A 27,508-nucleotide genomic window follows, 5' to 3' on the forward strand; every position below is an offset into this window, starting at 1 on the left:
CTCCAGACACGTGCAACCTTAGGTGGGTGTGGTGCAAAAAAAAAATTCCACAAAAATTTCATAGGACCTCTTGTACCCCCATCTAGACATGATTTCCTGGAAAAATGGCATTTTAGGATGTTCTAGAATTTCTGACTTGTTACATCTCTCCCATTTATTCATCTGCAACTGGTGGATTTGGTAACCATGGCTGTCTGAAATGTTGGTGTTGAGAGCTGTTTTCTAGACACAGATGTTTTGCTTGGAATAGTTAATTGAAAGTGATTCCTGAGTAATTTCTGTGGCTTGTGGCACCACTCCATCTAGTCTTGAGCATCTGTTGAATTTGTTGCCCTTGATTTCCTGCAAGTTGGCATCCCTGGTCATTTTATGGATGCTTTTCCTGGAACAGATACAAGAAGGTTATTTGTGTGAAATTTGTGTGGCTTGTAACATCTCTTCCACCTAGTCTTGTGTGGCAGGGAAGAAATGCCACAGAGGAAGAATGATACAAGAATTCACATTTGAGAATGAATGAAAAGGAAGAACAGAGGTGGAAAAGGCATCTACAATCCTTTTTAAGACTAATTTATACTTTAGCACAAGCTTTTGTGGGTATTACTCCATTTTTTTCAGTCATTGCATCTGAAGAAATGATTGATTCCCACAAAAGTTAATGCTAATATAAATTCAAGTAGTTGTAAAGGGGCTGTTATATTCCTTTCCCCCTTCATGCATGCTTCTTTCCTTACAGGGGTTCTTTGGGCTTTGGTACTTAACTTTTAGCTGCTGCAATCTAGTCATACACACTTCTTCATGATTTGTTTAAATGGCAGTTTTTTGGATTTTAATCAGGTTTTTAGAAACCCTTGCTTTTACTCCTCAGTTTTCCAGAAAATGTGTGTGTGTGGTTGGTCCACTGAGGTGACATCATATTACTTTGGAATTGGGGGAGGAATTAGTGATGGGTAGAACTGATTGACGGGAGGAGAACTGGGCCACATGTGAGTCCTTAGGAGAGTGGGAGAAATGGGGATTGTTGGGAAAGGGGTTAAAATCAGATGGCGGGAAAGGAAGATGTTGATTGTTCAGAAAGGGGTTGGCAGCAGAAGAATTGGTTAAATGAAAAAGGGTTGGCAAGTTTTGGCATAAAATGGGAGGGCAGGTGAAAGGGCAGCTGAAGAAGCAGGGAAAGCACGTTTAGCTAGCTAAATAGCAACTACAAACACATGATTAAACTGAGATTTTCACTTAAGCAGAAATATATATATATATTGTCAGTGTAGATAGGCCTTTTGAGGACAAAAGCTTTCATTTTCAAAATTAAGCAGTGTCTACATCCCTCCACCCCCAACCCCTCGCTTCTTTTCTGTCTTACAAGGAAGGAGGTGGGAGTGTTGGTGTGCCTTGAGGCAGGTTACAGAGAAAGGAATATGACCAACTCATATTCCTTTCTGCCAATCCCTTCATCTTCATTTCGGCACCTCTGAGAGGGAGGGGGAAGTACACCCTTTCCTTTTCTATATCTGGGTTGGAGCACTCCCATCTTCCACTGCACTGCTTGTAAGTATCTTATTCATTAAGATACTTACAAGCCATAAGTCAGTGTCAATTACCATAAGTCAATGTCACCATAAGTCAATGTCAATGACCATAATTGTGTTTCTACTCAATATATTAGCACAAAACAAGTATGTGTAGTAAACATTGAAAGAGTCCCACCTATTAGAAAACATGGGAAGGTATCAAAGCTTTCTAACATCTAGGGGGCATCATTTTACTTACTAATTTAATTCATGGTTCTAAGAGAAAAATACCAAATTAGTTTGTGGCATTACAATAGAAATAGCTGTCTTTGAAGTGCAGTACATCACAATTTCTTTTCACTTTAAATTTCAAATTGAGCAGAAACACTAGACTCTGACAATGGAAATGGTTTGATTTGGTCCTGAGCTGTTGTAGGAATATCCTGTTTCATAAAGCTGTTTGTATTTGAGGGAGTTGCTACTCTGTTGTTTGCAGAACTAATGTCCTCATGTGCACTCAGCAGACCGAAAGTGTAATTTTAAAAAAATCCAACATCCTTCATTAGCACACATAGATCCAGCAACAGAGAGACTCTCCTGTTTTCAAGTCTTGCATCCAACACATTGTTCTGTAAAATATTTATCTGTTCTGTATATTTTTAAAAGTAAAGGATTGGATCTGGATAAAGACAGGCACAACCAAGTTGGCAGAAGCAAGGCATCCCATGCCCCCGCCCCCATCTCGCAACAGCTCCTTCACACACACACATACCCCACCAATATAAATTATTCAGAGAGCTTAGAGATTTTTGCGTCACACATGGAAAGTGAATTTGATGGCTTTGTAGGGATTCTCCTAATCCTCACCCCATTATGCACAGCCATATCCCACTCAGGAGGGTTCCTCAGCTTCAGTATTTGGGATTGTGGGGGAAGAGAGGGCAGGAAAGTCTCCCTCTTTCAGCCCAGTTTAATGTGCCTAAGTCTGGATTTTATTCAGTTGCCAATTAGAGAATTTTCCATATTAAATTACCGGTGTTATTCATACCTACTAAGCAGGCACTTTACTCCAATGACCTTTCTGCCCAGGTTTTTTTTACAGCACCTGTTAATGACAGAATTTACTTTTTCTCACACTTTGTTCTCTGATTAGTGTGTGTTTATATTTTGTTTATATTGAATATCAAATGATGATATTGGGTTGGATATGTTAAGTCCCATCAAAATAATTTAGACATATGTGACCTAGTTTTCACTCTAATCAGTGGGACTAGTGTGCAACTCAATGTCAGACAGTAAAGTGATAGTGTTTTCCACAATTCATTCAATTCATTTCTGTAATGGGATTTCCTCAGAGACACCTACCATAGCAATCAAACTTGCAAATGACGTCCAAGTGGAAAAATATCTAAATGAGGAAAGTAGGGATAATCTGTGACATGAAACCTATTGTTTTAAGTCTGGATTGGGAATTGTGTGGCCTTCCAGATAATGCTGAACTATAACATCCACTGTTCCTCTGTGCTGAATATTCTGGTTAGAGCTGCTGGAAGTTGCAGCTGAGCAACATCTGAAGAGCTGAAAACCACCACCATCACCACCACCCCTGCCCTGCCTCAGTTTTAATCACTATGTTGAAGATCCCTTTGGGCCATGGAGCAGGAAAGTAGAACATGATTTGCCATAATCAAGCAAAACCAAACTTCTTTTATCTCTGTTGCTTTTGATTGATGGTTTATTCTTGTAAGGACCCTTCTGACATAAGTGAAAGGTCGGGCTTTCTCCCCTTGCTCCTAAAAGAAGGCAAAAATACATGATCAGATAGCTGGGTCAACAAGGAAATGCGCTAATCGTGTAATACAACTTCATTTGCCATGATGCTCCAATATCAGTGTTATACAAATATTTGCGCAAGAATAGCAGTTGTTTCTACTCTCTGTTAGGGTTAAGGTAGTTCTTCTTATCCTCTGTGTCACAAGAGATTCTACCATTGCATCCTGCTGTATCCACTCCAATTAATTCACCCAGCATGAAGTGGTAAAGGAAACAAATAACATAGAATAAACCAATACATTTCTCTCCTGAGTATAAATCAATTTAAAGCAGGAAAACATTGAAAGTAATAATAGTCTCAGTTCTTTTTTCTATCATGCAAAATGTTCTGATTTACCAAAGAAAGCTATCCTTTTTCCTGCACAGAGATCTCTCTTGGTTTCTGTCTGAATTCAAAAGACGATCAGCTTCATGCTAACATTGCAAGGACCTGCACCCATTTTCGTTACCCGCACAAGTCATAGGCTGTGTCCAGAAGCCCTGCTTAAGTTTAGCAGCCTTACTGTGCGACTCAGTTTATTTGGAAGACAGCTGTGATGATGCTGGAGAGGGAAACAGGTAGAGATACACAGAACATATTCCTGCCACAATATCCTCTTCAGAGAATTGCAGCAGCAGTTTGCTCCCCTCTGTTTGTGTCACCTGTTTGTGCTTATCTGGTACTTAATGGCCACACAGCATAGACTCCACACAGTCTTTCCCCACTGAGCCTTCTCTTGCTTTCAGAAATGAACTACAGGTTCATTTCCCTTTTCGTTTCTCTTTACAGATGATTTCACACATTCTCAACCAACACTATTTTCAGCTGCTGTGGCAGATGGCCTGGTATTCTGAAGGAACACAGTGTTTGCAAGGGTTATGGGCCCTAGAAAGCACTTTAGAAAATGGAAAGATGCAGCTATACTTAGGTGAGTCCATTCTGAAATCCTTTTTCAGTAGGTGGTTAGTATAAGGTTAAAAATGCCTTATCATGTGGGGTCAGAGTAAGTAATGCTGAACAGGCAGATCCCACATGAAGGCAGGAGAATATTCTGTGGTTTCTGTGAGCATTCTGAGATGGTGTAATCCATTAAATAACTTTATCGGGACAACTGTATGCACAATTATAACACCTTAATACCACAGTAATTGTGGCAAAATCCTAGGATTAGTAATTTTGTCATAGGCAATTGAGATCTCTGGCCAAGAATGCTGAAAACCACACAAAGCTACAAATCCCGGGAATACATGGGATGAATCCATGACAGTTGAAATGGTATCAGAAACCATTTCCCCAGGAAGTCCTGAAAACTGCTAAAATCTTTTTGGTATTAAAACTAGAAATCCTGAACCCACATTCCTAGAATTCCTTCAGCATTGAACAGATGGAAACCCAACTGTATGTGACAAGCAATACTAGGTGTACAAGATAGCAAAAGTAATGATGAAGAAAAGACAAGTGAGGAGAGGCTCTAGCAGTTTCCTTTTGCCCAAGTCTATTAGGAAGAGCAGCTTAATGGAATGCAAACTACTTTTGCACCTCAAAGTCAGCAACTGAAACTGAGGACAAAGGGTGAAAGTGGGAGGAGAGAGACATAGGGACATTTGCTAAACAGCCGAGAAAGTGGGTCAACAGAGAAGCAATTAGAACTCCTCTTGCCAAAGTGGGATAGCTGGAGGATATGTGGCAATTAATTAAGACTTTCCTGCAAAATTGGGACAGTTGGAAGGTATGGCTTTATAATGTAAATACACAGCTTGTTGAACATTGTCAGAGTATGAGTCTTGCCATGTTTTTCTTCATTTGTTGTATGTACTTGCTTGTCTTGACTATATATTATGTGCAGTGGATGATGAGTGTCATTCTTTAACCATAGTAGTATTTGCTTGCATTTTGAGGGCTTGTTAGGAAATGTTTGTCAGTCTGGAAAAGCCATGTCATTCATCTGCATGAAGAGGCAGTAACAGGCAAGTAGCTTCAAGGCCTTTCCTCTTAGAGATCCAATGTGAGAGGACATTTGAAATATTTTCTTTTAATAAGCCAACCTGGGGAAAATCTACACAAAAGGGACTGGTGTTGCCTATTGATAAATGGTATGAAAGTTGGAATAGCTTTACCTATAAGTGTATTATGCAGTTATTTACTCTTCAGATCTAACTATGTGTACTATACTGTGATCGGCCCTCTTGTCTTAAAGCTTCTAGACTAGAAGAGCTTGATTTCCTGAACTGGAGTTTGCCTGTAGCATTTGCTAAATATTGCTGAATTGCAGACAGATTTACTTGTACTGACCTGTTAAATCATATTTTTGCCATTACAGCTACTCAATAAGAAGCCACTTCAAAAGGCTTTGGAATAAAAGCTGATTTTTTTTTGCACTTGATAGTAATTGCACAAGCAATTGAACAGCCACAGACCCATACCTAATATTATTGTTGCCTGCCATAGCATTGCATTTAATTCCCGGGGCCCCTAGAATTTTTGGGCTTGCACAAATCTTGGCCCGGCCTTTTAATTTTTTAAAAATTGCCTTGAACAGGCAAGATTATTTTTAATATATGTGTGTTATGGCGACAATTTTTATGCATATTTTGTTTTGTTAATCTTATGGTTATGTTGTTTTTACTTTGTATGCTCTGTGTTTTTTACCTGGAAACCGCTCTGAGTCCCCTCGGGGAGATAGAACGGTATATAAATAAAGTTTTATTATTATTATTAAAGGAGAATTTGCAATAAGATGAAAGTGTTGCTTGGATTGTTACCATGGACTGGTTCACACATTGTACTACCGCAAACTCATGTTGAGAAGTTGCACCTAAGCCCAGCACCCTAGAGGTGTAATACAGACTTTTATATATAGTAGTATCCCCAAATCTGGTGTTTGCTAGATGCATTGAACTAAAACACTCACCATCCACATCTGGCCATTTATTAACCATGGATAAAACAGTGCAATATATTTGGAGGGTGCGTATTTGGAAAGAAAGGTTGGTTTACATATAAATCACATTTGTACACAAAAGTAAGGGGTGAAGTGTCTATGGGTGATTTCTAAATGAACACATTATTTTGGTAACATTCTGGTGAAAATTATGGGAAGAGAGACACTCAAAGCAAACTTGGGGACTTAGGTCTAAATCCAGTTGTGATTTCCACCTATAACAGTGCAGCTTCATAGGGCTGATAAAAATGCTGATTTACCAAGTTCACACTACTTTAAATAAATCTACCCTGTTTTTATTCCTAGCATAATACCATATTGAGGGTTGCTCAATATATATTCTTATGCCATCTTCATTTCCTTTTACATAATTAGTAATACATTTGAAATCTTGGTGACTAGTTTTCCATTCATTTCTAGAAAGGAAGACATTAAATTCACAGGGGTTTTAGAGACTTTATTTATGTATAAACAATTTAAACACTTTGCCATAAATTATCTTTGCCTGTCTCTATTCTTTGCTTAGCAGCAAATTAAAATTAATATAAAAACTCAATGAACAATTCATACATGTATATTACAAAAAAGTTCTGTACCAAAGTTCTTATTAGACTTGTTTTTATATTTTTTTAAATATTTTTTCCCTCTCTCTCGGTGACCATAATGTGATTGTCTCAGTTTCTCGACCAAACAAACACACTAATAATTTTTTTTCTTTTTTTTTAAAATCTGAAACAGTGATTGTGCCTTCTGGCTGATGTATGTACAGGGTGATCTGAATTGGTGCCCATTTGCAATAGTGTTAACACAATGCCCACAGCTCTACTAGAACTGATACCAACAAACTACTGAATCTAAACAGACTACACCCTGTAACTGTGTTATACTGTCCACAATGGAATCTTCAAAGACAAACAGAGTATGAAATTTATCAGTAGTGATTTATAGCCACCATTTTGAATTCAACTTTACACTCTGCCCTCTTTGAATAAATTAACTTTAGGCCAGACAAAAGCAGGGTCGGAGTGCAAGTGCAGGTTTATATTCCTTAATATATTTCTGTTACTATTTCCAGTGCTCTGTTGCTCCCGTTCTCCTCATTTCTTCCAGTTGCTACACACAAATCACCCCAGAAGTCATGTAATAAATGCACCTGTATTTTGCTTTTTAAATGAAAAACCTCTAGAACGTTTATCAAACAAGCAGCCTGAAGAATCTTTTTTTCTCTCCCATCAGCTGGTCTAGTGGAGGTGGGTGGCCCTCTTGGATTTCTTGAAAGTTTGCTCACATGTGAATGGAGTGAGGTAATATAAGATGAGGCCTTCTCTCTCAATCTTTTTGTTTTGAATTTTTTTCTTTAGACCCAGAACAAGTGGGTAATATTTATGGGGTACTTTTGAATTTGCACGGTTTAAAGTTTTCAGTCTGGCTTTAGTCCACTTCAGGATGTGGTTTGTAATCACTTGGACAGCAGCATTTAACTCAAAAAATGTGAGCTTTCTTGCCACTTATTATCCCAAAGTAGCTCAGCCAAGTGCCCCCCGTTGGTCTTCATCTCCTTAGGAGAGGAGATAACAGTTGTAACTACTGATTCATCCAGGCAAAGGATGACAGCAGGTTAATTTGTTACCTCTTTCCCATCTCGTTCTGTCTTAAGAACTGGATGTTGCTGCTACTGTCTGCCAGCTCTGGGTACTGCTCCACTGGGAGCACATAGTATCCCTCGTAGCCTTGGACCCTCCCTGTGCTCAAAAGCTGCTGCTTCTCTCCTTCAGTCCACAGGCGGCTGCCCTCTTTGCCATCCCGTGCCTTCTGCTGCTCTTTGGCCCAGGCCAACCCCAGAGCACGTTGCCGAGCTTGGTCCAGCACTCTCGCCTTCTCTTCGTCCAGCGTGTCAGGGGTCAGGCCATAGCGGATATTAAGGAGCAAGGTTGAGTATTGGAATTCGATATTTGTAAACCTTCGAGTCCTTCCATTGACCAGCAGGGTCGGCTGCGAGACCGTCACATTGATGCCGCTGTCCAGCACCTTGCGTCCGCTGGTCATTGCCAGAGTGACCAGGTCTCCGTCAGATGTGCCGACTTTGACAAAATAGTGAGTGTCCTTCCCCTCAATGCTGTAGTGCATTTTTTCCAGGTAGTAAGCATTGTTCAACACCGAGGCAATCTTCCGGCTGTCTTCTGTTGTGATGCTTGAAATACCAGTGGTTACTCTGCCTTCCTTCACAGCAAACATGATCCCCTTGCCAATAATCGGAGTCATGGTGGCAAACCAGTGACCTGCTTTTTCTCTAATGTTGGCATGTAATTTTTTAGATATGACTTGTCCTTCAAGGGCCATGAAGGCTTGGTTGTGCCTCTCTGTTGCTTGCTGTACTCCAGTAATTAGCTAAAACCAAGGAAAAAGAAAAAAAGTAAGTTACTTTATTTATAGATAAGCACAGACTCTAGGTTACAAACAGATCTTTTAATATTCATTAAAGATTCATGTGGATTAGAATTGAAATTGGGGGAGAAATACAAGGCAGAAATTATGTAATTTCTGTTTTTTAACCATTTGTTCTCTGCTTTGAGTCCTACCCATGAGAGAAAAGCAGGATAAAAATAAATAAATAATAAGAAATAAGAATGTTCTCGATTTCTTTTAGCACTGGACACTATCATTTTATTTATTTACAGTGTTTGTAGCCCTCCTTTCTCAGCCCTAAGGCAACTCAAGGCAGTTTACAGAATTGGCAGCAATTTTATGCCATACATTCATAAAAATACAATTAAAACATTTAGCATAATACCATGGGAGGATCTTTAGCACAAAATTGTTTTGTGAAGACTTTGGATGGGTCAGGAAGCAGGGCTTGCTTTTTCCTTTCTTTTTGCACCATAGGCAATTTGCCAAACTGTTTTTCTTGAAAAGGTCGAGATTAGCTAGACTTTAGGTTTACTCCAGTTTAAGGCTGGAAAGACAGGCAAACAGCTGAACTGCATCACATTATGAATCAGACACATTGCAGTTTTTTCAAATACACTGGGTACAGTATTTTAAAATACATAAACTGCTTCCCTTGCTCATCCTGAACTGATCATAATCAGATCAACTGAACTTCTGATTTCTCTTCTAACAGCCTGCTAGACAGTCTCTTTTTGAAACTGACAGCAGAATCCTTTGATTCCAAGTCCGAGGTAAGTCCTACTGAGTTAAAGCAAATGTACAGCTAGCTAACACAATCTTGATGGTATGTTTCAACATGGTTATCTGCTGCTAAGAATATTGATACATCATAATTCCTGATGCATACAAAGATGATGGGATAAGGCCCAGTGTAGCTGTCAACAAATGGAATCTGCTATGGCTCCCTACTCCCAGGACTCACGGTTTTGCTGAGCTAGCCCCCTGAACAACCATTCTGTATTTGGTGGAGAGTCATAAAGCATCTGGTTATGCAGATGCAGATTGATAATATCTTCCACTGAGATGTACCATGATTGTGGTCTCTTTCAACTCTGTTATTCTATGATTCTGTTATTTGGTGTTATCAGTTTATGTTTATCTATGGGGCACAGCCAGATGCTTCTGTGAATCCTTAGTTGTGGAATTACAGTTTAGGGGGATTATTTCATAATACCATGCATTCGGGAGGATTGGTCATTGTGAAGGTGGAAGATAACATCAGCCTCTAATGACCAAAGAAAGACAGCGGACCTCAGTATCCACAGGGGCTCCCCCATGGGTACAAAAAATGCAGATACTCAAATTCAAAAGGGGCAACAGTGGAGGTGGTGGCAAACCCTCTCTGCCAGATGTATTGGGCAAAGTACTATACAGGCTTGTATTGTGTACATTTAAATCTGCAAATCATAAGTCTGTGGATATGGTGGCCCATGTACCTTTGTGGACTCTCTAGATTTCTCCTTTTACTCAGCTCTTTTTGGAAATAACAACTGGTGACATTATCAAACTGGAGGGGCCAATAGAAGGGTAGCTGTTTTGACAATCCTGTTATTTTCTTTAGACAATACAGTACTTATTTTACATGTGCTACAGGTTAAATTATATACAAAAATACAATAACATTGTTAACAGTAATGTGACTGAAGGTTGGAGTAATCATGAGAAAATGTATGTTTCTCTTTTAAATGATGCATTATCTGAAGTGTGCCTGCATATGAAAGAGTTTATTATATTTTATTCTGTCACAGTGCTTGTTAGATTAGTAAATAGAAACCGGTAAGCTAAAAACAGTTACAATTTTATTAATGGAAGCAAATTAGTCAAGATTATTCTGTTGTTTTAGTCACAGTTCACTACATCAATCCAAAATAAAGGGTGCCTTTAATTTGATTTGAAATTGTACTTTGATTTGTATTGAACAAGAACTCAATTAATGCCTTGGAATAGAAATGGCAGAAATCCCTGCACACTTTTTAGGGTTAGAGCTGCAAGACCCTTGCAAAAGTGGAAAACTCTAAATAAAAACACTGCCATTATTTTACCTCTCTTAGAATCTCTGTTTTCTGCAGTGCAGATCCTGCCTCCCAGGAGACTCATGGGGTTTCTCGCCCAGCCCCTTGCCATTCCCAACTGTTCTCATTCACAAGGCCTTTAAAACCTCCTCCCTCTCCCACCCAGTTTCAAGGTCTTGTGAATGAGGCCAATTGACAGAGGGACATGGCTTCCCAAATGGCCGCATTCTTTCCACTTGCCACTACTCCTGCACTGGGTGCATTACATTCGAGGGTAATACCATTTTTTGCAATACGTTCAATGACACATTATACTTGAATGTAAATATGGTATTTCCAAGGGATTTTGAGAGAACTTCAAGATGTATCTGTACCAGAATAATTACATGCCACAGTTATTAATGCCTTGAAAAAATAAATGGGGAATGAATCTAGTCAGAAACAGGTGTGCCTGAGCCTGGAAGAAACCCTCCCTGTTCCTACAAGCTCCTCTCTTTGGAGTACCTTGCCCTCTTATCCCCACTTCCCTAGCTATGGGAGTGGAGAAGGAATTCGTTTATCTTTGATCAGTGATTGGAGACAGCAATGGGATTTCACCTGCCATCTTCTCTCCATTGTGGCCATCAGCGCTGTCAGCTGGTGTTTCCGAAAGCTCCTATAAGTTTCAGCTGTAAGTAGGTTATTCTCCATGCGTAAGTTAGACAGACAACTGAGATTTCTCTCAGTCAGGGATCCCTAGGAATCTGATGATGTCAAGGTGCATAACTGCATCTTTGATGACAGGAGGGTAACCATGTTTTCTGATGTTTTCCTGCTTACATAGTGCCTGGGATGGCACCTCTCCCCATTTCATTTCCTCACCCCAATATAACGATAATCTAAAATTACATATATTGCTCTGAATTCTATGTATGTTAGAACTGTCAGTCTTCTGCAACCTAACTGACAAGTGAACAAACTCCTGTTGTTTGCAGCATCTGCTGCCTGGTAAAGTTGTTACAGGAAAACTTTTAGTATATCTATGTTTTCCCTCTTTATTTTTTTATTTGGCACATTTGTACACCGTCCTTCTCACCCCTGGAGGGGGATTCTGGGCGACTTTACAACTGGCAACCATTAGATGCCTAATACATACATTAAAATAAATAGTTACAATTAAAACAACAGTCAAAACCAGTTATAAACATTCATTTAACATTTCTGCCAGTTCACAATCACAGTCATAGTTCAGAACAGGGATTGTGAATTTGTTATGAATGTGTAACTCCGAAAAATTTTGAATCCCAGCCAATCTTAACTAATTTGGAGATTTTCTTTATTGTTATCAATTAAAAAATATTTCAAGGGCAAATGCTGAAAAATAATGCCAGTATTGATTTTCATTGACAGCTACTAAAGGAGCATATTGTTGGGGACAGCTGATTCAGTTTACTTCATATTCACCTGACTGATTTTGTCAATAAGACCTGTTGTTATAACATTTACAAAATAAGGCTAAATGAAAACAAATTTGCAGTGTGGACAGAGAAAGCTTCTGCTTACCTGTCCATTTTCACAGGCCTGGGACTCTGACAGCTCAAAAGGAGGTGGCACAAAGTACATTTTTGCTCTTGGGAAACCAGGAATTATGTTACTGAGTTGAAAACCAAACATCACTAACCAGCTCTTGACATCTGAGAATTAAAAGTAAATATATGTTTGAATTCTGAAAGTGTGCCATAAACATTGAGAGCACTGAACATTAATTCTGAATTACAAGACAGGACAGCAGCTTCAGAATATTGCCATATAGATAAACACACAAACATACACATTATCCAGTCTGTGTAATAAATAAGCATTAAAGCCTTGTGTTGTGAATTTCTTTTTTAAAGAAGCAGACCACTGGTAGGGAAGGCCATTTCTTAGGAAAGATTATTCACTTTGTAGGAATCAGAAGTAACTTGTTTATGAATCCTCCAGAGCAGTGCTCCCCAAAGGTTTTCAATCATGGAACCCTTCAGAAAACATTTATTCTTTGTGGAACTGTAAATCTATCCCTGATTTGTTTAATCAAAATATATTCCACATCAATTTACACTCATTTAAATATGTATCTCAATTTCCCATATGCCTAGTTTTTGAGTAATTTTTGCTCTTGATATTTTATGAATAATATTCCAAATCTTTCACCTTAAAAACTGAACAAGAAAGAAAGAAAAGTTACAAGGAGAAATGTGGAATCAATGTGAAAAATTGACTACATATGAATAATTCGTGTTCAGGTGGCAAATAAAATATTTAAATATGTAGACAATAACTACATACTTGACAGCAATATCTGTAGGGCATAATAGCTGTTATTGAGACTGTAGATCAAATAATTGGCCTGTGTGGTTTTCTTTTAAAATCTGTTTTAAATTTCATATATTTTTTTAAAAAAATTGTAGCCCTCCTACAATGCTTTTGCAGAACACATGTTGGGAATCTTTGCTGTCTGAAGCATGCATCTCAAGCTCACAGTATGCCAGAGACTGGTACTGTATTTGTGCCATTTGCTATAACTCTTTCTTTCCTGGAAGCACACCATCAACCAACAGCTCAGGAACTGACAACAGTTCATGAGCCACCATTTTGAGTAGGAATGGTCTAGAACAGTGGTTCTCAACCCTTTTTTGACCAGGGACCACTCTCTAACATTAGTACGAATTCGTTTTTGGTCAACTTTAGATTCAGTTTGGTCATTTGGGGTGCTAATTCAGAAAATTGCATTGGATAGACCACATCAGCTCTAGTTTCTGATACAGAACATATGCCATCCAGTAACTGTCATCTGTTCACCAACAGAAAACCATATTTAATAAGTCTCGGCACTATAAGTGTTTTGCGAGACCAAAAATTGACTACATATGAATATTTCGTGTTCAGGTGGCAAATAAAATATTTAAATATTTTAAATATTTAAAATATCTTTGCAATGGTGTAGTAATGGTGAGGCTGTGAACCATATTTTAGTTCTTGCGGAGCACTATTTGAGAGCCACAGCTCTAGAATTAGATCACTGGAACACTAATGTAGGGTTGTTACTGCCATGGTTTCAACCAGTATTCCTACTACTGCTAATACACTTCATATTATTTCCTCAGTATACAAAATACTTTATCACACTTATTAAATTCTGTGATTGAATATTGTGAAGGATGTTTCATGAAATTTGAACACAATATTGTGACAATTATAATGAACTATTACTACTTTTCTTTAACTATTTATTTATTTATTTATTTATTTATTTCTTGCACTTATTGACCGCCCCTCTCAGCCCAAGGGCGACTCGGGGCGGTGAACAGCAACAAAGAAGACAGTGTACAGTGAGCCAAGACACTACAGACCAGACAAGTACAACATAACATAAACTTAAACTAAAAATCCGCTTCGCCAAGTCCTGGGGTCATAGCCAACTCGTAGTCCTAAATCATTCCATTGTCATTCAACACTCAGTTGAAGGCCTGCTCGAAGAGCCATGTTTTCAGGCTCCTACGAAAGGCCATCAATGAGGGCGCCTGTCTAACTTCAGCAGGGAGGGTGTTCCACAGCCGGGGGGCCACCACCGAGAAGGCCCGCTCTCTCGTCCCCGCCAGACGAGCCTGTGAGGCAGGCGGGACCGAGAGAAGGGCCTCCCCGGATGATCTCAAGGCCCTCGTGGGCTCGTAGGCCGAGATGCGGTCTGCAAGGTATTTTGGGCCGGAACCGTTTAGGGCTTTGTAGGATAACACCAGCACCTTAAATTGGGCCCGGTAGCAAATCGGCAGCCAATGGAGCTGGGACAGCAGGGGCGTTGTATGCTCTCTGCGTCCAGCTCCCGTTAACAACATGGCTGCCGCGCGCTGGACTAGCTGGAGCTTCCGGACCGTTTTCAAGGGCAGCCCCACGTAGAGAGCGTTGCAGTAGTCGAGGCGGGATGTGACCAAAGCGTGTACCACTGTGGCCAAGTCAGACTTCCCAAGATACGGGCGCAGCTGGCGCACGAGCCTAAGCTGTGCAAATGCTCCCCTGGTCACCGCTGAAACCTGGGGCTCCAGGCTCAGCGATGAGTCCAGGGTCACACCCAAGCTGCGAACCTGCGCCTTCAAGGGGAGTGCGACCCCGTCCAGCACAGGCTGTAACCCTATACCCTGTTCGGCCCTGCGACTGACCAGGAGTACCTCTGTCTTGTCTGGATTTAATTTCAGTTTGTTCGCCCTCATCCAGACCATTACAGCGGCCAGGCACCGGTTCAGGACTTCGACGGCCTCCTTAGTAGCAGGTGGAAAGGAGTGACAGAGTTGGACGTCATCTGCGTACAGGTGACACCGCACCCCGAAACTCCGGATGATCTCACCCAGCGGCTTCATGTAGATGTTAAACAACAAGGGGGATAAGATAGAACCCTGAGGAACGCCGCAGGTCAACGGCCGTGGCGTTGAACAGGAATCCCCCAGTAACACCTTCTGAGTACGACCCTCCAGAAATGACCGGAGCCACTGCAATGCAGTGCCCCCAAGGCCCATCTCTGCAAGGCGCCTCAGAAGAATACCGTGGTCGACGGTATCGAAGGCCGCTGAGAGGTCCAGGAGCACCAACAGGGACACACTCCCCCTGTCTAGCTCCCGGCGCAGATCATCCACTAAGGCGACCAAGACCGTCTCGGTACCATGTCCCGGTCTGAAACCAGACTGTGCCGGATCCAGATAATCCGTGTCTCTCAAGAATACCTGGAGTTGTGAGGCCACCACGCTTTCCATGACTTTGCCCAAGAAGGGAAGATTGGAAACAGGCCGAAAGTTGTCCAATTTAGTGGGGTCGAGTGATGGTTTCTTCAACAGCGGCTTTATAACAGCCTGTTTTAGGCTCGCTGGAATCTTGCCTTCCCGAAGGGAGGCATTAACCACCACCGTTACCCACTCGGCCAATCCCCCTCTGGCCTCCTTTAGAAGCCAGGATGGGCAGGGGTCTAGGATGGACGTGGTGGGTCTCATTCCTCCAAGTACCTTGTCCACATCCTCGGGTTTCACAAACTGAAAAGAATCCAACAAAATCTGACAAGCAGGTGCTTGTGTCACATCCACGGAGACTGCATCTAATGTGGTGTCCAGCCCAGAACGGATCGAAGCGACTTTGTCTGCAAAGAACCGAGCAAATGCTTCACAGCGCGTTGCCGAGTTGTCAGGGCTCCCCCCAGTGGGGGGAGTTAAAAGACCTCTGACAACCCGAAACAACTCCGCCGGACGGTTCTTTGCAGACGCAATAGTGGCCGCAAAGAAAGTTTTCTTTGCGGCTTTTATTGCCGCGGCATATGCCCTCAAGAAGGACACAAACCGTGCTCGGTTTGACTCGCTTGGGTCCGAACGCCACACGCTCTCTAGAACCCTCTTCTTTCGCTTCATCGCTGCCAGCTCCTCGGTGAACCAAGGGGCTGGTTTAGCTCGGTTACTTGAGAGGGGACGTTCCGGAGCGATCATGTCAATAGCCCTGGTCATCTCCCCATTCCAGAGAGCAACCAAGGCCTCGACATTGTCGCCTACCGCGGTGGCAGGAAACTCCCCAAGAGCCGTCAGGAATCCATTCGGATCCATGATATGGTATAAATGTACATGTGGGAAGGGAAAAGGGAATATCACAGTCTCTTGTATGTTTTCCTTCATCAAAAATCATTGAACAATGTGAGAAATTCTTCTCCTCAGTAAAAAGATATCATGTGGGTTATTACTGACTGTTGTGTTTGTGTGGGTGTAAAAAATAAAGGTGAGGAAGAAGAGGAGGGGGAAATAGTGTTTCATATTGTCAATTTTTGGCTTGAGGAATCCATGGTTCATGGAAAGCTGTGGGAACTGTTTAGTGACAAAGTTATGTTGAGCAGCTAAGCCACAAATGTTTTAGCAAATGTGCTGTAAAACTAGTTCTGCATGTGTGAAAAACTCTTCAGTTAAGTAATGCAATTTATAAACAATAAAGGCCAGGTGAACCAGGCAATACACTTTCCCTCCTTTCTTTTTAACCAAGGAAGATCTTGAAGGTTTCAACGTACATAGCATATTTCCATTCCATCCATTTTGGCAATTATAATGCCCCCTCTCCACAGCTGCTTGTTTATTTGCAGGTGGAATTTGACTCAAGACTTTGGGGATACATGTCAATTCTCTCTATTCAAAATCTTATTGCAATATCCAAGAAGTATATTAAGAAACAATACATATTCTACAACCCCATCCTCTTAGAACCTAATCATTTGCATTTCAACTTTCATGAAAGATAATGTATTATTTCTTGTTTCAACTACCTCTGAAATTATAATAGCTGCATGAGGTGGATGGGTTTCTTCCTCATTTTTAAAAATGCTGGGATTTTAATTATGGCATACTGCACATCTAATCCTGAGAAAGTACGTGTTGAATAGACCTTAATTGCCTTTCTTTTAAGATAGAGTTAGTGACTACTTCAGCACTAAGTGATTCTGCTAAGAAGAAAATTAGTATCAATGGAACGGAAATTAGAACTTCCACCCAAATGTATAGAATACAGAATTTCTTATGAAAATGCTTTCAAATTAGTTTTTCAAGCACAGTTTTCCTGCTTGAAGTACATAATAGTTTGGGGCACTTAGATTACAGTGCATTTCACTTGTAACACTCTGGTGCCTTCCATCTCCTTCCTTCCATTTTGTTTCTTATGAGAAGAAGTATGGTTAAGGTGGATGGATGGAATACCTGTATGCTGTCTTAAATCCTTTGCTAGTTCTGAGTAAAGTAAACCTCTTGAATCAATAGGTTTTACCTGTTGATGCGCCATTTAACAAATCGTTACATGAGTCTACTTGAGACTAACCAACAGTAGCAATTCAATTATGCACTGTTTAATCTATTTTAAGGATGACTACCTTTGGATTAAATTTGTTATTTTAAACTTTAAGGTTCACCTTGCATAAACTAGACTTTCATTTTAGGTTCTACTAGAGTTGATCCTATATTTAAACATTTTTAGAATGGTTATATTGACTTGATTTATAGGGCACTAGACTATTTGGTAGGAATCAGGCTTAAGCTTTTGGTGTTGGCATGAGTCTGCTTAATTGCATATCATACAAGATCTCTCAAGGGTATAAATAACTAAAGCTTACTGAATTAAATGGCTGCATGACTGTAGTAGTCCCAACTCTACAATGGGGGAAGCAACAATCTTTAATAAGATATCTATTAACAACTATTAGAATATATCAATCACAAAGTTTTGGTTTATGATTTTTCTGATTCTTTTAACAGGCAGAAATGAACCTTCATGCAAACAATTGTCCAGTTTTCATCCAATTTTGTGTGCACAAATATAATTTATCTCAGTGCACCTTGATCCTACAGAAAAGGGTAAAAGATTGCAAACTCAATTTTATAAGAACACAGGAATTGGACAGTAACAAAACCATGGAGGCCCTTCCTCTTGTACAGCTAAGTAATCCCTATAATTAAAGTGAAGATGATTCCATAGCTGAAAAACTACAATCCATATGGGATACTAAATGTAAAATCTCAGTCTTGACATCTCTGCACCATGTTCCTTAAATCTATAAGGCATCTATCATTTCTCACCTGTCACATAGTTCTTCAAATCCAGTTCATTGCTGAGCGGGTTGTTGCTCTTGAACATATACAGATTGAATGGAGCCGGTTCCTTTCCAATATTTCTCCACATTGTATAGTCGGGAGAGGTCCAACGTCCAGCCAAAACATCATAATCTCTTTGAGTAAAATGGACCAATTTTGTTAAGGGATCATATAGTCCTCCATGAAATCCAATGACTATTTGGAAATCTGGATTAGTATCATGATAGATCTCCCCATATGCTGTATATTGTAATTGCTTGATCATTAGGCCATTGATGCTGAACACTGCCAATGGTGTACCTGTGTTATCCGAGGCAACATAATATTCTTCTCCACTGCTGCTTTCCATTGCAAATAGATGACCTTGTAGATCATAATAGAGAGAAGTAATTTCTGAATTGGAATGATTATACACATGAGTTATCCTAGTTGGGTTGTGAAGATCAGCATAAAAATACTGAAGGTGGTGTCCCAAGTTAGTTTTGTAAGAAGCTCGTCTTCCTAGTCCATCGTAACGGTACTGAATACTCCATCCATTTGCTTTATTGTACGCTCTTGTTAAGAGGCCTTTGGAATTATACTCAAATATATCAGAACCTCTTTGGCACAGAAATCCATCATCGTCAATTTTATATTGCACATCACCCAGACGTGTAATCCTGTCTCTCAGATCATAGCGCAGTGGCATCAGCCGGACACTGTTTCCAGGATTCAGGAGATGCAGATTGCCATTGAGATCATAACTGTAACGCCAGTTTGGCCTGTCATTGACTGCCACACTCTGGAGCTGGCCATCACCATCATAATCATAGGTGTATTTAGTTGTGTTGGCATAAGGCCCAAGCTTCAACTCTCTCTTAGTTACCCTTCCCATACTGTCATATTGCACTGTCATCCAATACATGAGCGATCGGAACATTTCATACTGAACTTCTTTAATACGTCCATGGGTATCAAAGTGTTTGCTCAGTGTCATCACAGCAGTGGTAATTATCTGATTTATATCATAATAAATCACCCCAAATTTGCCAAAGTGCTCTACTTTGCCTGAGATTTCATCATAACGATAAAGGTCAACTGGAAGAGGTATTTCACTTATTATAGGCTTGATGCTAGCAATTCGAAAACTATTGTCATGATAGGTATAATCAAACCTTGCATTGACCATACCTTCCTCAGAAAATCGGTAAATCTGTTTGTCAACCAGAGGACCAATTTTACGATAGCGGATGGTGCAAGAAAAGCCACCGCTCTGTAGATTAACCATTTTGAGAACTCCAGTGGTTTCATCATATCCAAACGTCACTGCTGTACTGTCATATACAATCTCTGACAACTTGGATAATTTTCCATATTTGTAGAAAACTTGTCGACCGGTTCCTAAAAAAGATGTTTTCAAAATCCTTCCATCATCACTGTAATCAAAAATCACTGAGGCATTACTCTCAGGAGGATTATAAATATTTCGAATATAGCCAATCGACGTATGGGTGGACATACTGTGCCGAGCAATGCTTGGCATGGTGACAGCATGCAGGCGGTCTGAAGAATCATATTCAAAGATGTACTGCCGTTGACTCTGAAGTAGTAGCACCATAGACTATTGCAAAACAAATAAAGAAAATAAATTAGATTCTGCACAGGCAAAAATGTGCCAAATAGGTTTTAGAATTACAGTCTGGGAACACATAAATAAAGAGAAAATTGAACATGGTTGGCAGTTCCATCCCGTGTTGTTGACATATAGCTAATAAATATGCTCAATAATAATTTTAAACCCTCCAATTTTCAAATATAAAATCAATATGAAAACCTTAAGTAGGTTTTGTCAAATTCTATCTCATTTTTCTTTTCTTTTAAAAAAGAAATGTTGATTCCTCATGATGCCATTCCTACTGGGAATTCCCTCCTCCCTTCTAGACACTTTAATAATGACAGTGTTTTGAAACATAGCGTGTAAACCTAGTTTAAATGATCTCCTAAAAAGTTAAATATGCATAACCAAGAAAATAGTTGTGTAATGCCCAGAGATGAGCGATCTGTTGTTATTCCAACAATTTCAGTCTGTGATAATAAGTATACAAGTACCTTATTTAACATAAAGTGACTTCATGGCAAAGTTTAATCATACATCTTGTTACCATGCCAGTATATATTTACCACAGAAGCCAGACTGTGGGAGAAACACTCATTTTAAAGAATGGATTCTTTGTAGTTCTTAATGACAGATTACTGCTGTAACAGTTGCCTTATTCCGCATTCAACTAGAATTAATAGGGCTGGTCCCCAAGACAACTGCATTAAGACTACAGAATCAGCAGTCCATAGAATGGTAATACTGGCAGTCCCTGAGTTACAAACATCCAATTTACGAGAAGAAGTTAAGAACAGAGGTGAGACAACTGGAAGTGAGAGAAATCTGTCCCAAGGAAGGGAAATTCATTCCTGGAAGATTTATCATGGGGAAAAGGAGTGTCTACTGAAGCTTTATCACAAATTCTTGTCTCTATAACAAGCCAAAATGTTGAAAATCCAATTATCACAGGAATAGAAAGTGAGGTGAAATCTTCTGAACAGGGGCAAAGCCAGCAACACAAACACCACAGGAGTGTTAACCCTTTTTCTATGCTACCCAAAGCCTGCCTGCCTGCCTGCCTGCCTGCCTGCCTGCCTGCCTGCCTATCTATCTATCTATCTATCTATCTATCTATCTATCTATCTATCTATCTATCTGGAGTTAACTTTTAAAATGTACCTATTTTGATTTAAATAAAAATTCAACCTAAGAACAAACCTACAGACCTTGGGTTGTTGTAGGTTTTTTGGGCTGTATGGCCATGTTCTAGAACCATTCTCTCCTGATGTTTCACCTGCATCTAGAGAGAATGGAGGAGAGAATGCTTCTAGAACATGATCATACAGCCCGAAAAACCAACAACTCAGCGATTCCAGCTATGAAAGCCTTCAACAATACTACAGACCTTGTTTGTAACTCAAGGACAGCCTGCACTTTAGTATTGATTTCAATTCAGCTTGTGTAACTGTTCAGTGACATGTCTTGCATTGTAGCATGTCAAAGTTTCTATGATTTCTGTAATCCGAATCAATTTTACTAGGAAGTAAGGTCTATTGTGTTTTTGTGTGTGACTAAATATGCACAGGTGCTTGCAGTTAGAAATCAAATGATTCCAGTCATTAGAATATTAATTTTTTTCCCATTTAGATGCATGGGCATGTCTAAACAAATTCCTGATTATACAGACTTCTATAGGTGTAATGCTATCACTTGTATGGAAAGTTGCTTACTTTTTCTAGGTATGTGTAACTCCATACTTTTCCATCTGCAAACATACGGGAAATAATCCTGCCTTGTTTGTCTATATCTGTTTTTTCACTCATGGCACCACGCTGAAGTCCAGCCAGTCGTCCACTGGCGAAATAAGAGACATTCACAGCAGCAAGCCCACTGCTGGGTAACCAGAGAAAAGGGCGCCCCAGTTGATCATAAATAATACGCAGTGTAAACTTCCGGTGGTCATCATATATTTTTTCTGTCCGTATGTTTCGGTCATAATCAATAGACAATAAATTTCTTCCATGGACCTGATCAAAGAAGAAAGAAAGGAGGTGGATGTCACAATATATAGGCATAAGAGTAATGCAGGATAGCATACATTGTTCATTCACATACTATTTTATAAAATGTATTCAAGAATGTTTCTTTCATTGGTCTTGCTTTGTGTAGTACTGTTTCATCAGAAGCAAGTCCCACAGTGTTCAGTGACACTTCCTCCCTACAAATATAGACTGCTTTGAAACCTCATTTCCACCAATTTAGGCTGCCATTCTGTATTGCAGTTTTGGATTCATAACTTATATTCTTAACTTAGAGCTACATAACAGAAACTGTTTCAGATTCATCAGCATGATCACTATAATCTAAAATGTTCTCCCAAACCTACAGTAGAGAGCCAGTGTTGTGTAGTGGTTTCAGCATTGGACTATGACCGAAGACCTGGGTTTGCACCCCAGTTCAGGTATGGAAGCCCACTGGATGATGTTGACAAGTCACACACTTTCAACTTCAGTGGCAGGCAAAGGCCCCATCTGAACAAATCTTGCTGACAAAACTCTGTGATCGGTTTGCCTTAGGGTTGACATAAGTCTGAAATAACTTGAAGGTAAACAGCAACAACTAAGATGAAGATTTGTTGGCAATTGGGACACAGGAGGATTATTTTTCCACCCCTCACCTGTGAGAGAGACTGCTGTGCCCACAAACAAGAGAACTCCTTTTGGAGTTCATAGGGTTGCTATAAGTTGAAATCAATGGGGAAAAAACAGGAAATAATTTAAGGGGCAGTAGGGCATACTGCTCTGTTATCAATGTTGAAGTAAAATTCAATTGTCAGTTCACTTTGTTTCTGTATGTGAATTTTTTTCTTGACCTTATGTTGTAAGGTCTTGCCCTCCCTTCCCATTATCCAAACCCTAAAGATTGAGATGATGAATTCTTGACAGGCTGTGAGCATCTAGGTGAATCAGACCTAAGGAAAGAGTGAGCTGAGATGAGCTAAATGTGTTACAAGCAATGTTTACACATACGTGTGTTCAGCCAGTGCAAGCCAGGTCTAGTAAATGCAGTACTGAAATCCTCATAAATGTTATGAGTATCTTGATAATATATAGTACATATGGAAAGATGAATAGGGAAAATACATGCTCCTGGTGGGAGCGGGAGAGGGATAGGTGGGTGGAATGATGACACAGGATGGTACAAGACCTTTGAACAAAATTGAAAAGAGATGTTTTAGGCTTGTTTATCCTGAAAGATCAAGCTCTATTTCCCCTTCTCACCTCTCCAATTCAAACTGCTTTCCACAACAGCATCTGTTATTTTACATGCCTCATGCTTTTTAATAGAGGTCTGTTCAGCCAGATGAATAGTTTTGGTTTTAAGAGAGGTATTCCACAAGGTGCTCTACAGCCTTAGCATTGGTTATGCTTTAAATTATTTTTGACTCCCCTCCCAGGAAAGACAATGAAGGATGAGAAGGGAATGAGCTTTCACATCTGCGCAGGGTAGAGTTCAAAGCCATGGGTATTCTTGCCCCTGTTGAACAGGCTGTCTGTCTGATGAACTGATGCACAGCCAGGAAGCATTTCCTGTATTGTTTAATGACAGACCTGGGAAGCTGGGATCAACCCTGAACATAGCCAGAGTTCATGAGTCCACAGGGCCTCACTCACTATTTGGGAGGGTCTTTATAGGAAAGAGAACTTGAAAAGAGAGACTGTGTGATCCACAAGCTTCTGTTAGCATCCCTACAGAAGCTGTGCAGAAATAGAGAGGGATTTATACAAATAGCTGTCAGTATGGAAAAAAGAAAAAGTTCTCATTGAGCTTCCAAACTAGCAGGAGATGCTTTTTTTTTCATTGTTAAGCATTTTACGAAGTGTTTTGGATGAAATAATAAGTTCTAAAGACAGCATTCAATGGGACTTCTTTCCTTCAGAGGAAGGAATTGCAGAACATCTTGAGAGGTTTTGTAGTGTTTGCTTCACTAGTTGTTGTGTGCCTTCAAGTTGTTTCCAGATTCTGGTGATACTAAGGAAATCCTATCATAATAGAGTTTTCTTGGCAGGATTTATACAATGAGTGTTTGCCATTAGCTTCATCTGAGGATGAGAGAATGTGATTTATCTAAAGTAACCAGCAGGTTTTCATGTCTGAGTAGAGATTTGAACTCTGGTCTCCATGAGTCCAATATTCAAATCACAATACTATCATTCTGGTGAAGAAAATAGAGCTGTGAGCAGTGTCTCAGTGACCTGGTTGAGCAGTGGGATGCCCCTGTGGAAGTTGAGAAATAATTTTGCAGAAAGAACAAGGACAGACACAAATCCCTCAAGACTCAGAAGATCTCATCTTCCCTACTGAAACTGGAGAAAGGGAGAGAGGAGGAGGAGACATTGCATACCCCAGCAACATTACTATCCAAGGAGATGAAAACAGAAACCGGTCCGATTCACATTTTTCTTTTTTCATGTTTCAAAGAGTTTTATTTCATTTGCACACTCTTATATCATAAGAGTCGCTTATGAGTCCAAATGGCCAGATACTGGTCAAAGGACATTTAATCAACTACCAAGCTTGCAAACTTTGTGTTTTGTCTGTCTGTTTGTTTGTTTTTTTTGTTTGTTTGTTAAAAATGTAATACAAATGTCTGGTTGCTCCTGACACGATAATAAATAAATAAATAAATAAAATACGAGTTGGATGATAGGCCAAGGAAAGTATAATAATTTGATTACGGAATTTTGTTAGTAAGTTAGGTCTATCCATTAGTCTAATGTACATCAAAGTAGAAATAAGGAGAGGGTATTGTTATACTTATTCTCCTTTTTAAAGCAGTTCCATTCACAATGTCTTTTGCTTAGGAATTGTTGCCATATCTTTCCATATGTTAGCTGCTCTGAGTCCCTTGATGAGGGAGAGAGGGCAGGATATAAAACAAAGTAAGTAAGTAAGTAAATAAATAAATAAATTAGATTTCCCCCCTCTTTTTATTCCATTTGTCTTTTTGTTGATCTTCTTTCTTCTTATTATCTTCTTATCTTTTTCTTATCTTCTCCTCTAGGCCTATACCATTAGTATTTGTTCTAGTTATTTTGTCATTTTACGTATATATTATATTTTCTATTTTCCTTTACTTTTAATAATAACATTTCGTTTATATTTCTTAGAGACGATTTTGTTTGTTACTGTGTTAGTAATACCTGTATAAATACTCATTAGCATGGTCTGTCTGTCTTTCCTCACTCTCTCTTTATATATACATATAAACGTGTGCACACACTTGTCTATGTGGTTCTACAATTTCTGTATAATATATATTGTGCATTTTTTCTATTATAGTTTCTTAACAATTGACCCATCAGATAGTATCTACAGTATCTCTTAAGTTTTAACATACAAAATAGAGAAGATAATCATATCTTAATCTTATTTTTAGTTATCAAATACCGTTGTTAACTTCTTTTGGTTTTTTACAAAGTCTATAAAAGGTTTCCATTCTTCTTGTAGATTCTGCAGATTAGTTTGCTGTAGGGCTAAAGTTAATTTGTCCATCTCTTCCATTTCAAAAACTTTTGTAATCCTGTCTTCTGTCGTTGGTGTAGCTTGTTGTTTCCACAATTTTGCATATTCAATTCTTGCTGCTGTTGTCATGTAGAAAAAGATTCTTTTTTGGGGTGTTTTGATATTTTTATTTAATAATTCTAAAAGAAATGCTTTTTTATTTCAATTTTTTAGAATATATAAAGTTTTGATTTCATTATGAATTTTTAATCCAGAAAGTTCCAGTCTTTTGGCAGGTCCACCACATGTGGTCAAAAGTTCCTTTCTTCTGTTTATATTTCCAACATATATATGTTTTCAAGTTTTTCTGGAATTATGTACCATATACTACATAATAATAATAATAATAATAATAATAATAATAATAATAATAGTTTTTTTATTTTTCCAAATGAATTTTGTAGATTTTCATCAATGCTGGATTTACCATTGTGCTTAGGGAACGGGGACGGGGGCTTCTCGGTGGTGGCCCCCCGACTCTGGAACTCACTTCCCAAGGACATCAGACATGCCCCAACTCTGGCAGTCTTTAGGAGGAGCCTGAAAACGTGGTTGTTCCAATGTGCCTTCCCAGAATAAGGAAAACCCTCAGCAATGCACTTTACCATTGACTTAAGACTGATTGCGTTCCCTCATCTCTCTTTGAAAACCCTATCCCAGTTATATCCTACCTTGTTCATGCCCAGCATTATTTTTTAAATTTTAAATTATTACATTTGAGCTGGCCATAGATTTTTAAATGTCGTGTGTTACTGTTTATTGCTTATTTTTTGTTTATGTGATTTATATTAATTGTATTGTATTGATTGCTTTTGTTAATTGCTTTTGTTTACTGATGTACTGTGTGCTTGGTCTCATGTACTGATGTACTGTGGGCTTGGCCCAAGTCCCTTGGGGAGATGGTAGTGGGGTATAAATAATAATAATAATAATAATAATAATAATAATAATAATAATGGCTGGGGTCCATTATAGTGATTCACTAGCCTCTGTGATTCCGGCCAATGCAATCCTGATGTCTTGGCTGGCAGCTGATGCCTCTCCATCGCCATGCAGCTGATGCCTGTGGAAGCCCTATTGTTCCTTACAGAACACAGGAAGGCTTTTTTATAGCAGCTTCCTTCCCCGCTGCCACACCAGTTCACCTACAGAGCCCCACCGGACATCACCCTCCGTGGTCCGATGAGCGCTGTGGGGCTCCATGGGTTAACTGGGGCAGAAGCATCTTATTTATTTATTATTTATATACTATGTTTGTATACCACCCCTCTCAGCCCTCAGGAAGTTTTTCTTTCATAGGAAGTTTTTTTTTGTCCCTTGAGATATGACTGTAGGTGTGCTTAAGTGCAGCACACCATTCATGCCCCTTTTTCCCCAGTGCATTTTGCATATGTGCTGCAATTCTAAATTTGAAGGTGTTGTGTTTGTGAGCAATTCCAGACATGATAGAGTTGATAGTCTATAGGAATGTGCCATAAAGCATGCCTACCAGCCCTACCTCCTTCAGGGCCCAAGGAAGGGGCCTCATAACTTAACTAGCACAGGGCCTTATTTGTCCTAAATCTGGCACTGATTGTAGTTGTTGAAATGATTTTTTGTGTGTCACGGATAACTTGAGAAACTGCAAGTTGCTTCTGGTGTGAGAAAATTGGCCGCTTGTAAGGACGTTGCCCAGGGGATGCCTGAATGTTTTGATGTTTTATCATCCTTGTTTATCATCTTTGTTGGAGGCTTCTCTCATGTTCCCACATGGGGTGCTGGAGCTCACAGAGGGAGCTCATCCACGCTCTTCCCGTATTTGAACCTTCAACCTGTCGTCTTCTTGCATTGGTTTAACTTATTGTGCCATTGGGGGCTCTGGAATGATGGTAAATCTACTTCACAACTTTGCTAATTGTTTTGTCTCCTCATTGGAGTCATGCTATCTTTATTGTGTGTTCTTAGGGAGTCTAGCAACCCCAAAATGAGATAACATATCAGTTGATGGCCACTAATCTTCTTATGCCCATTGACAAGCTAGTCCTGCCCCAGTTCT

At 39.6% G+C, this 27,508-nt stretch overlaps 1 protein-coding gene across 12 annotated transcripts in view; it reads right to left on the minus strand.

The window, feature by feature from the left end:
• Positions 1-6,701: 6,701 nt before the first annotated feature.
• Positions 6,702-27,508, minus strand: part of TENM2 (teneurin transmembrane protein 2) — a 1,067,106-nt gene continuing 1,046,299 nt past the window's right edge. For all 12 annotated transcript variants that reach the window (XM_060765004.2, XM_060765001.2, XM_060765000.2 and 9 more), the window contains 4 exons: positions 21,639-21,935; positions 18,318-19,932; positions 12,262-12,392; positions 6,702-8,647 (listed from right to left, as the gene is read on the minus strand). In XM_060765004.2, coding sequence (XP_060620987.2) covers positions 7,886-8,647; positions 12,262-12,392; positions 18,318-19,932; positions 21,639-21,935 — 2,805 coding nt within the window. In that variant the 3' untranslated portion in view covers positions 6,702-7,885. The remainder of the gene's footprint in view (positions 8,648-12,261; positions 12,393-18,317; positions 19,933-21,638; positions 21,936-27,508) is intronic.

Source organism: Anolis sagrei, chromosome 2 (genome assembly GCF_037176765.1).
Source record: "Anolis sagrei isolate rAnoSag1 chromosome 2, rAnoSag1.mat, whole genome shotgun sequence".
In the NCBI taxonomy this organism is placed as follows: Eukaryota; Metazoa; Chordata; class Lepidosauria; order Squamata; family Dactyloidae; genus Anolis; species Anolis sagrei.